At 43.9% G+C, this 13199-nt stretch overlaps 1 protein-coding gene across 2 annotated transcripts in view; it reads left to right on the top strand.

The window, feature by feature from the left end:
* Nucleotides 1-13199, top strand: part of LOC144781516 (zinc finger FYVE domain-containing protein 1-like) — a 120735-nt gene that overhangs the window by 47523 nt on the left and 60013 nt on the right. For both annotated transcript variants that reach the window (XM_078660407.1, XM_078660406.1), the window contains exons 3-5: nt 8938-9155; nt 10734-10840; nt 12304-12412. In XM_078660407.1, coding sequence (XP_078516533.1) covers nt 8938-9155; nt 10734-10840; nt 12304-12412 — 434 coding nt within the window. The remainder of the gene's footprint in view (nt 1-8937; nt 9156-10733; nt 10841-12303; nt 12413-13199) is intronic.

Raw genomic sequence — 13199 nt, 5'->3', positions numbered from 1 at the left:
ACATTCAGGAAGAAAAGTAAAGATAGATGGAACTGCATCCCCTACAGCAGACTTCTTGCAGCTGCAGACACAGAGCACAGTTAATGTAGCATGTGAAGCAGTCCACTCTCGTTTTTCCAAATGCCTCTAGGTCAGCAGAAGTACAAAGAGAAGTTCCATCAGTGCGATCAGTAGTTAAAGAAAGGCTTGTACTGGAGTTCTGAAGAGGTAAGGAGGGCAGGGAGGAGCATCTCTGGACAGGAGGCACAGTGGAGCCCCGGGAGAAGGAAAGCTGGGGGAGGAATCTGCATTAGAGAAGGCGAAAGTGATTACCTGAGGGAAGAAAACAATACACATACATGAAAAACCGCAGACCCATAAAATGTGGTTCTAAAAACAGGCTTCTAGCATATTTGGCAACAGAGAACAGTTTTTCTAAGCTGAGGATTAGCCCACTCCCACTTTTCCAAATGGCCTAGAAGTTAAGAGAGGCACAAAGAATGATGTGTGTTGTAGTTGTGGTTGGTATCGGTGTTTTATGTTGGATGTATATTTGTAGGTGTTTAAACATTTTTTTGTAATGGTCGGTGGGCATCTGTGGACTGCTCTGGTGTTTGTGCAGATATGTAATGGTTGGAATGTGGTTAGATATGATATTTTGTGGGTGGCTGAATGATACTGGGTATGTTGCCAAATCCTGGTCGGTTGACTTCTATATGAAGATGGTCATATTGTCATATAATAGTGGCTTTTTTGGAGTATAAGGATGATGTTGTTGACCCATAATGTTGGTTGTGTATTCTGTTTTTGTTTTTTAGAAATCTTTTTATTAAACAATCTCGACATCAGGTACATTTCGGCAATAATCAATGACTAGGGTACAGTGGAATACAAAAATACTAATGGTTACAGTAGGATAATTCGGTGGAAATCACGGGTAGGGGGGTCATCGTTGTCTGGTTGTGTATTCTTATAGTATTTCTTTTGTGGCTGTATGAAAGTGGGTGTGTTGATGTATGATGGTGGGTATGTTAGCATTTGAGGGTGGGAGTTCTGGCACAGAACGTTTGTTTATATATGTGAAGGATGATGTATTGGCCTTTGTAGCGGGTTGTGTATATGGACAATGTTGGATGCATTGGAATATAACATTGAATATGTTGGAATATGATGGGTGTATTGGAGTAAAATAATGACTTCTGGCTTCTGATGTTTGTTTTGTGGACCGTTAAAAATGGGTATATTGGTGTGTAATTGCTGTTTTTGGTTTATCATATTGCTTGTATGGCTGTATGGTGAGTGTATTGTTGTCAGTTGGTGGTTCTGTTAATGTTTGATGGTGCATGTGCAGACCTACCTTGTTGCTTTTGTGGACATATGACAGTGACTGTGTTGACTCATCACAGTGAGTTTGTTGGATTATGACATTGGGTATGTTAGAGGATGATGGTGTGAGTGTTGGCATATGCTGCAGGCCATGGGTAGCTATAGTGGTTGGTGTGTTGGCGTAACATGTTGGATGTGTGAATGTATTTTGGTGGGTGTTTTCACTTAGATTGATAGTTGGGTGGATGTAGTATGGCTGATAGGTTGGCGTATGTTGTTGGTTGGTAAATGCCTTTGTGGTCTGTGTACCGCTGTGCCCCGCCCCTGCAGTCCTTACATGTTGCCCTCACACACCCTTGCAGTACCTCTATTTCGCTTCCGCCTCCCCTACATCTCCCTATGTGCTCTCACCTGTCAGTGGCCCCTCTGTATGTGTCTGGGCCACTGCTGCCCCTTTGTCCTATCCCTGCAACCTCTCTGTGTGCCTCCCTCTCTCTCCTTTTCACTGCTTCCCTGTGTACCATCGACCAACCCTGCTTCTTTTCTTGGTGGCCTGTCCCTCTGTCGCTACTCTGTGTGACCCGGTTCCACTGCAACCTCTATGTTCTGACCTGCCTGATCATAGGTTTGTGCCCACTGCCTTGCCTCTGCAACCGCTCTGTGCAGGTTAAACACCACCAAAACTTCTGGGCTCATTCTCAAAAATCTTTCCTGTGGTTTGGGGAACACGTTGCAAGGACAGATGACAGACAACCCTTGACAGGCGACCCACTCCTTCATGGACTTCACCATTGTGGATGCCAAACGTGCAGAGGGTCCGGGTCGCCTGTCACACACCCTTGTACTGTTCCCATTTGGGAACAACTCGCAGAGGTGGGTGGCAATTCTCCTGCTCCCCCTCCTTTCTCTTTTCTATGTCACTCTCACTCGAGCAGGGTGAGGGGAAGAGGTCATTTTTAACCATTTGCCCTTTGGCAAGGCCACAGGACCATGTATCTTGGGTGAGGTGAAGGAAGTGGGCATTCCCCCTCATTATTAACCCCTCCTATACTTTGACAAGCCCAATAAGTTTTGGGGGCACCTACGATGGCAGCTTCAGTGTGGCCCGGTTGAAGTTGAAATTGTGATGTGGTCTTGGGTAAGGTGGAAGGTCATGAGTTGCATTTTTGTCTTCCTTGAGTTGGATTGGAAATTAACTCCACCCACCCTTAGACAAAACTTGGTGAGAATATTATTGGCCCCACAGGTCCTGGTCTGTCAACGGAGGTGAATGCCTTTTTCTTTGCTACATCTCTCCAGATTGACAAATAAGCCGGCAAGATTATTCATAAGTGGATAGGCTTAGATGCATGCTTATGAATCTTGCAGCCTTGGATCGCCTGCTAAGCCAGTTTTTGTTTTTTTCCCCCTCCTATTTTCCTTCCAGTGTTTGCAAACAATAAGAGGAAAACGTTTTTGGGGTGTCCGTTGCGCACTCACTATTGTGCAGTGGCAGCGGGCTTCTCTTGTTGACGCATAATGTTTTGTCCGTTCACAACCCTTTTTAACCTTTTCGCCGCAGCGCGAATTTGGCCGTGGTGTAGGCGGGGCTAGGGGGTGGGCGTGGCGCTCCCTTACTCATGATGGCTCCACGCCATCATGAGTCACGGGCGGCGTGGAGCCGACATGACCCCGCCCACTCGCTAATTCGCCCGCACAGGCGGGGAATTAGTGCCACGTAGGTGGAGCAGCAGTTGCATGACGGCTCCACGCCGTCATGAGCACACGCCGCCCGTGGCTCATGACGGCGTGGAGCCTTCGTGAGCATGGAAAAGGTTAAAAATAGACTGACTTAGACATGTGAATTAGATACTCGCGTTTTATCTTCGATCTCCAAAACAGAACAAATGTTTACCAAACAAAAAAATGCACTGAATGACCGAAAGAGTGTTGTACCACTAATATTTGATGACAGTCTCTCTTTTCTGATTGATGTGCACACACACATTTCCAATGGAAAATACCATTTTCTAAGCATTTGGAGAAACGATTTTGAGACCTCATAACTTTTGCACCATTTGATTTATCTGCACCAAATTGGCCAGCTGTAAAATGTCCTCCCTGGCACATGTGTTCTCCAAGTTTGGTGCTGACTGGTCAAGAGTACAAATTTAAAAGGGATTACGAAAATTGGATTTGGTATGGAGCCTCAACTCCTAAACACCACAGTAAAAAGTTACTTATCGTTCAGCAAATACAAATAACAAAAATCCCTGAAATCTGCTAGATTTGATGTGCAATGCAGAATGCACACCATAACTCATACCTCTGCCATGTTTTTCTCAAGTACACATCATTGTATTACATGTACTCTACTAAGGAGTGTACTGATCATGGTGGATGCCTGAGTTATGGTATGAATTGTGTGTTGCATACTGTAACAGGCTTTTTGCTGAACCATAAAGAACTAGTAACTATTTTTTTTAAATTAATTTAATTGGGTTTTTATTATGTACCCCATTAACCTGCATGTAACCATTCTACTCTGTACATGGCTATCAGCCAAACTGAATGCCCTTTGGCCATACACAGCGACAATGGGTCATAGGACATGCTTAGCCTTACTCTGGGCTTCATTAGAATATTGTCTACCAGAATTTATGCAGGTTCATCCAACAACACCATAATTATCAGTATGTTGAACTGTTTCCCTCCTATTTATCTCCCCCACACTTTTAACGGATCTTCTCAAGCCTTGACATAGGCAACATAAAGCTAAAACTGCTATACATCTGCCAAATTTTGCGTAGATTCATCATTTTAATTAGATAGGAGTAGCGGAGAGTTATTTGTGGAGAATTAATAGATGTTAAATTTTTATGCCAAACTGAAGTGGTGTGGAGTGATGCTGAGGAGGTTGTGAGTAGTAGCAGAGGTGATGTTCAGGTGATCCGGAATGGTATTGAGATGATGCTAAAGTGGTGGTGCGCTGGTTCCGAGGTGATGCTTATGTGCTGCTGAAAGATACATAGGTAGTACTGAGTGATGCTGAGGTGGTGCTGAGTGATGTTGTGGTTATAATCCAGCTTATGGCTGTGGGGTCTGTCCCTCGGCCGGGGTGGAGGGGACGTGCCTTGTAAGAAAAACTGCGAGGTTCATTGAGTTCACAAATGCTAACATCGGAAACCCTGGCATCTGTGTGTGGAATTTGTTTATTAAACAGAAAACGAAAGAACCAAGTGGGTGTGACGGAGGGGGACATGCAGCCGGGGTGAAGGAAACCCGCACCACAGCTGTGCACTGTGCAGTGGGGTGAAAGGAAGCACCCACCACAGCTGTACAATGTTCAATAAGGTGAAAGGAAGCACGCACCACAGCTGTGCACTGGGGTGAAAGTAGGCACACACCACATATCTGCACTGTGGAGTGTTGTGAAAGGAAGCACATGCCATTACTGTGCAGTGGGGTGAAAGGAAGCACTTGCCGCAGCTGTGTATTGTGCAATGGGGGGAAAGGAAGCACGCACCACAGCTGTGCACTGTGCGGAGATGTCAACGGTAGCACGCACCACAGCTACGCAGAAATGTGAAAGGAAGCACTCGCCACAGTGATGAAAAAACATGAATGTTAAAAGTTGCGGTCCATTTTTAAGATGGTATCGAAAAAGAGGCGACTATATGACTATAGAGGCCAACTACAGAGTACAGCAAATGTCTTGACAATAACCTACTAATACAAAGATATCGGTGCAGGAAGAGAGTGCTGACATAGATGAAATGCGAGTGCTGGAAAAAGAAACGCGCACTCTCGTGGCGGTGGGGTTGTCCCTTGGCAGGGTTGGAGGGGACGCGCCTTGTTAGTATCTTATTGTCATGAATGCGAGGGCTGGAAAAGAGGCGTGCACTCTTGTGGCGGTGAAGTCTGTCTCTTGGCCGGGGTGGAGGAGACGCGCCTTGTAAGGAAAGCTGCACGGTCTTGAAATGAAACCGGATTCACAACAAATGGCAGGCTGCGCGCCGCTACTCACTCCCGACAGCTAAACGCTGTGGGAGTAAACATTTTCAGAAAAGGTCGGACATGCACCCGCCTTTGGCCAATTGTGTGCTTTCATTTTTAAAAGCCACATGCAAAGGCCAATAGCATGTGTGGAAAATCGAACACCACACTCACAAGTTTGCAGAAAGTCTGAAGTGATTCCTAGAGGCCTTCTCCTAGAGCAGTGCATGCGCCCTGCGCTAGGCTCGACCTAAAAATGTATTTCCAGTGGAAAGTGTGGCTGAATCATAACTACTCAGTGGTGATTGCCATAGTAAAAACACATACCAAGCATGCCTCAGATCTCTCCACTCTACAATTGGAATTGGGGGAAGAGGCTTACCTGTGTCAAAGGTCTCATCAGACCTCACCACCTGATTCCTGGAGTAGGTTCATTTATGTCCATTCACCCACATAGGTGGTATTAGGTTGGTAATTTGTCTTGGGTGGAAACTTAGTTCGTAGCAGATGCTGGTTATAGACAGTGTTTCATTCTCAGCAGCTCTGTCCAGAGTTGGAGAAAAGATCTGGAATGCCAAGGGGGATGGCCTGTTGTTGCCTTGGGTCAGCCTAATAGTGCTCTATGTATCCCTTTGCTCCCACCAATAGTTTGATCCCTCTCTTGGGAAGAGCCCCTCCTTAACCTGGGTCCTCCCAAAATGGATCACGATTCTTGCTGCCCATCTGCTGGTTGGAGCAGACTTGAAGCTCATCCCACAGTGCGCTGGGTATTGGGACCTTTGCTGTGCACGTAAGCGCATTCTGCAACAAACTCCACCTGACTGGGTTCTTCCAGACCATTTACCCCATTTACTCAGATTCTCTACTCCACAGGCATGCAGGAGTCCATATCCTCGCAGGTAGTTTGTCACGCCTGACTCTGCAATGTTGAGGCCCTCCGGTTGTGGGCATTGCTTTAATGGGTTGCATGAGCACCAGTATATCAGAAGCACACACAAACACAAAACATTCTTTCTTACCACACTAGCTCATTGGCTTGTATGAAAAGCTTCCATACAAGGTGCTGTGAATGTCTTGGAGATGATGGACCTGCAGGAAAACAATACACGTGTCTTTCAGTGATTCGCAGTCGCCACATGCTTTTTTTCTACTCTGTTGATATCAGAATCGAACATCCTTGTGTGTAAAACCAGCTATGTACTGTTAAATTGTTACTTTGTCCAGATTATTAAAATAAAAATAATAATAATCACATATTGCAGTTTGATACATTTCTGATGTACATTGTCTTAGTTATGTATAAGAAAACAGTTTCGCAGCAATGTAAATGATCAGTTTTACCATTACCCAGTCTGCGTACTGCTGTTCTATTGGGAATTTTGAACAGCTGAGTCATTCCACTGAGTTTTCCATCTGTGAACCTTTGGTGCACACAGGCATTTGCTGAAGGTGCATAGCTCCCTCCCTCCGCTATTGCTGTACGAGATTAATAGGCTATAAATAGCCGCAAAATATGCCACTGGGGAAGATTCCTCCTGCTGCAAAATCAATGTTTAATTCAAGGTGAAGTACTTTGTAGATCAGCAATTTTAGCTGTTGCGCAATGAGCAGTCCAGCCCCACACAATGCAGATGCACTTGTATTCTGATAGACAACATTAGGCCGTAGATTCCACAACTTTTGAATTCTCTCCAGACGCAGCAGTACCTCTGTGATGTATAGTCTGCAGGTGAATGGTGGGAGTAGCTGGTACTGAGAGCAGTGGCCTGTTATTTGTTATATAGTGTTCTCTACAGAGGCTTGTTTTTAGCTCTTTTCTAAATTGTATTCATATTGGGGCAGTCCTGATAAGATATGAGGATATTGTTCCAGAACCTCTGTACATAGGTGGAGAGGACCAGGCACCTTGTTTTTAAGTGAGCCTATTAGGCAGTGTATGCTGTCTGGCTTCAAAAGACCTGTTGTTCTCTTACCAAGAGCATACACTGGGATTAAGCCTACTCATTGCCTACCATCAGTTGGCGATACTGTCACTCTCCTTTGCTTTCTTCTTATTTGATGTCTTTCCTTGGCCATGTGTTTGTTCCTCCCTTGTAGCCTACCTTTCTTTCTTGTGCCCTTTCACTGCCTACTTTTAGGGAAGTACTTTTTTCTTTTGGCTTGAGCACTCCCCGAGAGTGCATGTATTTTCCAACTGTCTCCCTCGTGTGCTGTTCTCCTCTTCTCCTGCTCCGTGTTGCGCTTTCATGTCCACCTGCTTTCCTCCCTCTCCCTGCTGCTCTCTCATGTCTTTTTGCTCAAGCATGTCACAAGTACATGTGTTTTCTGTCTTCTCTCCCCGCTCAGTGTTGTTCTCTCTCGTCCATGTGCTTCTTTACCCCACCCTGTGCTCTGTGTTGCTCTCTCTCGCCCAAGCACTTCTGTGGTGGTGTCTCCCTCTTGTACTAATCCCCACCCTCCAAGTGCTGCTTTTCATCTTCCTCCTTCCTCTTTTTCCACCAGTCTAACATCCGCTGACCTTTTTTTTTATTTGTCATTTTTGTGCTATAAAGTCTTCATTTTTGTATTTACCAATCTTAGTGGCATCTGCCTATCTTGGATCAGTAAACAAAAAATTAAATAAAACAAAAAGCACCTGCATCATTCCGCTCGTGTGCCCTTGCGTTTTGACATATCCGCGCATCAGTGAAATGAGGCAACCGCCATCGTGCCTTTTAAAAAAGAAAATATATATATATTCTAACAGTGCTGCCTAGCATCCTGATTCTGCACAGCACCTCCAAAAGACATTAGCAAAGCCAATAGGTCCAGAAGGCAAGACCTTTTGATTTTGCCAATGCGCGTTCTCTTTTGTTCTCTGTCTCTAGTCTGATGGTGTCCTTGCTGTCAGTATACAGAAAAAACACCAAAGAAGTCGAGCATGTTAGACAGATGAGGACATTGGCGGTCATGATGCTTTGGAGATTAGTTTGAATTGGGAGGGGGAGCCCAGTGGAGTTCCAATAGTTTGGGGTGGTTTTGTCATGTTTCTTCAGATGTCATGCTCCAGTGTGAAGGATACCTTGGTGGGGGGAGGGACAATATTAGATATTTCTTGGTATTTGGCTTAAGCAGCACCCCCAGAGCAGCATTTTATAGCCTGGAGTCAGAATAGTAAATAAGCCTCCTTAGCTGTTTGGGGGAAATGACAGTATTCCCAAATGTTCTAGGACTGAAGTTAGAATAGTAAATTCCCAGCATCCAAAAAGCTCTCTGCTACCCTGAGGGTGCAACAGAAGGCAAGAAATGTGCTTGTTCTTGGTAGAGAACAGAGTGATTGTGGCAATGTTGTGTCTGCTTTTGGAAGATGAAGTATTTTGCAGCTATTGTAGCAAATAAACCTAAAGAATACTTGTGGGTAGGCTTCGACTGATCCCCTGAGCGGGTTTTCATGTTGGTCCAAAGAGTCCGTTGTTGGAAGGATTAGTGACAACATAACCGCTTGCATAGTTAACCTTGTCATGGGCTTTTGACCTTACCAAATGTGTCTAGCTTTGATTGCACAGAAGGACTGTGTGGGTAATTCAACATGTCTAATCTCATAGTTGTATATGGAATCTTTAAAAAAGCCTGTCATACAAGGTTTTGAAATGAAACTAATTTGGATACATTTTACAGGCAGCAAAACCCCAGGGACTGCTGAGATGCAGCTTCAGAAGAGGTTCCATGATCTGAATCTGACTGCTGATGCCTTCAGCTCCATGCGCTACGTCGGCACGCAGACAGTCGTCCCTCCCACTGATTTCTCCAGGCTGCAGGAGGTGGTGAAGCAAAGTGTGAAGGACACCTCATCTCGCTCGCCCAGACCCCCAGCCATCGTTTATAGTGCTTTGAAGGTAAAACAAATCCGTGTTACTTGCATTCTAACCTGCTGCTGAGAACATTGGCTGTTGCTGTCATCCCGCAGTCAAAGTCATAGATGCACTTGGTTGTTCCTCCTTTTTCCTTCTTATCATTGTAAAGCCCCAACCAATTCCATTTTGTTTTCACCTTGCTCTGTGAACAGACATGAATGGTGGTCTGTAATTTGCACTAATCATTGAGAGTTGAATGGATGCTTAAATAGCACAAGAGATCCGAGACTAGAGTCATCAAGTGTTCATGACATAAAACCTGTCTTGTGGCCGAGCCTGATTGCCAGTTCTGCATATATGTATTAGGCTTTCTTCCCAGGATCTGTGTGGGAGTTAAAGCCTATAACATGGCTGGCTGGCGGACAGAATGGGAATGAAACAGTTCTTCATAATGGAGAAGATTGCCTGTTATAATCTTGTCAAGGTAAAAAAAAACAACAATGATGTGTTGTTAGGATGAACTTTCCACTGTTGTCGATTGATTATTTTGCAATACCCAGGCAAACCGTTAATGATTTGTGTTGCTTATCTTACATGTTTGTTTTGTTGCATTCAGTGTTACAACCTACCAGATTAATTCTTCCTGTCATCCTCTTTTCTCCTTGAATTATTCTGTTTAAAAATTTACTTACAGACATTTCTCGCCCTCTTTTCCTCCAGTTTTTCATCAATAAATTGTTTGGTGGACAAAAACTTCTAGTAGAATATGTTAAAATGTGGTGTGGAATCAATCACAAGTTCTTTATTTCAACATCACCAGCCATTCCTTGCTAGAATTTTCCTTTTAAGTGCATAGTACTTCTTTACTGAGTGATAGAGTTGTGTGGTAAGCTGTGGTGCGTCCCAGAAGGTCATGCTTTAGAACCTAACATTTGCCAGAAGCATTTTTGACCTTTGGGGGTAAGGGGAATCCCTGAAGTTCCTTTTCTGAGCATATTCTACGTTGTATACTTTTCTCTGACCTAGAAGATAATTCTTATTAGGCATTTCTTAAAAAACATGTGAGAATCTATGGATGCAGTTGACTGGTGTGTTGCTATGATGGTGGGTTCAGCTGGAGCTGTGGTGTTGCTTTTAGGGTTGGCTACAAAGGCAAATCGCATAAATGCTGATGCACTTTGTGCTGTGTGTACTCTGTGAGCAGCAGACAGTGGGAAAGGGTTCCACAGCATCGCTGGTGCATACAGCTTGATCAGTACATTCCAGTGGTACACGTTGAAGAGACCCAGTGTTGTTCAAAATTGCTGGCAACTAATGCCCCCCCGCCCGCATGACCTGCGGTTTCATGGAGCTCAGTTTCAGTGATTTGAGTCCTATTCTAACAGACCCCAAATTCCCTGCTGCCCTTCACTTCAAACATGGAGTGTTTATAAAAATGTAATGTAAAAATGATCTTGTTGTGGTGAGTCTTTTTACTTGAATGACAGTTTTCTGAGTCATCTGCTCATGCTTTTATCTCACACTGGTAATTTTCTCGGACTCTTGATACTGAAACTGCAACCTTACGCTTTGTACGAGTGTGTCATTTCTGATGGTCATTCTCCTCCTTGTGTCTTCTAGGCGCTGAGTGACCGCTTTTGTGGGGAGATCCAGGATGATAAAATTGCTCTTCATTCCTTCTTCCCGGATGAGTATTTCACCTGCTCTTCCGTCTGTCTGAGCTGCCAGTGAGTACTGTGGCCTCCTGAGACATCACTTAAAAGAACTCATCACTGTGTTTATCTTTTAAAACAGAACTCGCTTACAAGTGCCATAAGAGTACTGTAAAGACAACCTATGCGTCTTTTTATTGGCAAGATACTTACTAGCCCTTCTTCCTTCTACCAGTGGCCATTTAAATAAAGTGTCAGTCTTGATTTCACTTTCTTACATCTTTGTATTTCTCTTCAAAAATCACGTTTTTGGAATGTTGAGCATAAGGTTGGCAACACCAGTGTTAACATCCCTCTGATACCTGCACCCTGCCGTTATGTCTTAATCCTGAAGGATCCAAAAGACATTTTTTGTGCTTCTATTATTTCTATTTATTTTATTTTTAGAGTTTTATAGCACTTGTTCTGGGTGGCAGCTGATCGTAGATGTAAATATACAGATCATAATCACACATCTATAATCATCTGCCCCTCAGTAGTTTTTTTGTCCTGCCTGTTTCTTTTTTTCACATTTCTTGCCCCTGCCCCCTTTGTAGTTCCTACCCCTTCTTCCCATGTTATGGACTCCCAGGTAACACTACAATTATGCCTTTAAATGAAATACATTTTCCTTTGTAACATTTGAAAAACATTGTCATACTTTTTGGTGCCAGAGTGTGGTCTGCACTAGCTAGTCTTTAAATCTCCCAAACTCTCTGACCTTGTCTTGAAGCCAGCAGAGATAGTCAAATGCCTTTGAATGAGGTCTGAATTAGACCCCTCTTGTATGTTTGAATTGGTGTTTGTATAGCACAAACCTTGCTACGAAGCACTGTACATTAAATGGGGAGGGGGTCTAAGAAAGACAATATTAGCTTGTGTACTTGAAGTAGGAATTTCACAAATACATTTTACCCATTAATTGTTTTTAGCACAGGGAGTTTAAGTGATTTACACAAAATCACACAATGCTGGGCTGAGTACTGAGGACAGGATTCGAACTTTAGGTCCCCAGGCTCCAAGGTCTGCAGCTCTAACAACTAGGCTGCAGCTCCTTCCATTTCACTTTTGTTGCCATCAGCTGATTCCATCGGTTCAACCAAGTAACAGCAATCCCTAAAAACCGTGCCCTTGTGGTTGAAAGGATGATCAGAATATTGGAATGTTGAGAGCTCCATTGAAAACAATAGAGCAGCAGCGCCTGTATAAACTGGTATAGGCCAGCTGCTCACAACCTTACACTATCCTATTACACAGCCTCTGCTTCTCTCTTTATCCTGCCTCTCCAAAATATATTAATTTGGATGAGGAAAACGAGAGTCAAAACCTGTATAGCAGGCCAAACGGCAGCCTTTCCCCATCCCTCCTCCTGTAGATCACTGTGTCGCTAAAACCTCAAAAGGAGCGCGGTCTTAACATTCCTGTGCTCTACTAATTGCTAAAAGATGTAGAATTCGTATTGATCATTACTTTGAATGTGTTTTGTTTTCATCTGGTAGGATTCGATGCAAGAATGGAATGAACCACCTGAAGGATAACATTCCCCATGATGCGGATAGTTTGTGCCAGTTTACTCACCAATACAACAACAAAGTGCTTATTTGTAAGGTAAGTGAGAAGAAAGGTAGTGGAAATGGGGTTGCCTTGTTACATCAGCACATATTATCTGAGAAGTTTCCACCACGAGAAACAGTCAGTGGGGCAGGATGGTGGGTTGCAAGATTCTCTTAATTCTCTTGTGGTCCAGAAAAGGAGGTTATTTAACTGAAGATCGTGGGATAAGAGACCCTATAACCAGGAGCTGGTGAGAAAAGAAACTTTTAGCCCAGAGCAGTGTGTAATATGTAAAAGAATAAGTTCCCTGGCCCAGTTTTCTCTAAGCTCTCTCTTTGGGTCCAAAAAAGGAGCTTATTTACTTGAAGATGTTGGGATAAGACACCCTATAACCAGGAGCTGTCGAACAAAGTACGTTGGAGCAGTGCTTGACTCATAAAAAACAATAAAAGTGGCGAGACCCATTATTTTTCTCAAAAGCTCATAGCCGAACCTCCGGAGCTGACGAATGTCGGGGTTACCAAATACCAAGGCTGTCTAATCTTAATTTACTTTGAGCCTCCTTCATTCACCACCAGATACTCACTGCCCTCCTATCTCACTCTTGCTGGTTCCTTTGCATCCATGTTTTTTCTCTTTGTCACTGCTTTTGCTTCAATCTGTTTGCCCTTCTTTCACCTTTTTGTGCCTTAATCTTGTTCTGGGTTAAAATCTGATAATGAAGAGCTTACCAGCTTGAACCTTCATGGGTCAGAACTGGTGCATTAGGATCCAAAATTAGATGTGGGCAAGCCAACAAATTAAAAGGGCGAACTGAGCCAGAGCTGAAACAAGGGTCAGG

The sequence above is a fragment of the Lissotriton helveticus genome, chromosome 9, assembly GCF_964261635.1.
Source record: "Lissotriton helveticus chromosome 9, aLisHel1.1, whole genome shotgun sequence".
In the NCBI taxonomy this organism is placed as follows: domain Eukaryota; kingdom Metazoa; phylum Chordata; class Amphibia; order Caudata; family Salamandridae; genus Lissotriton; species Lissotriton helveticus.
Note: the sequence above shows the minus strand (reverse complement) of the source record. Positions and strands in the feature narration are given on the sequence as shown.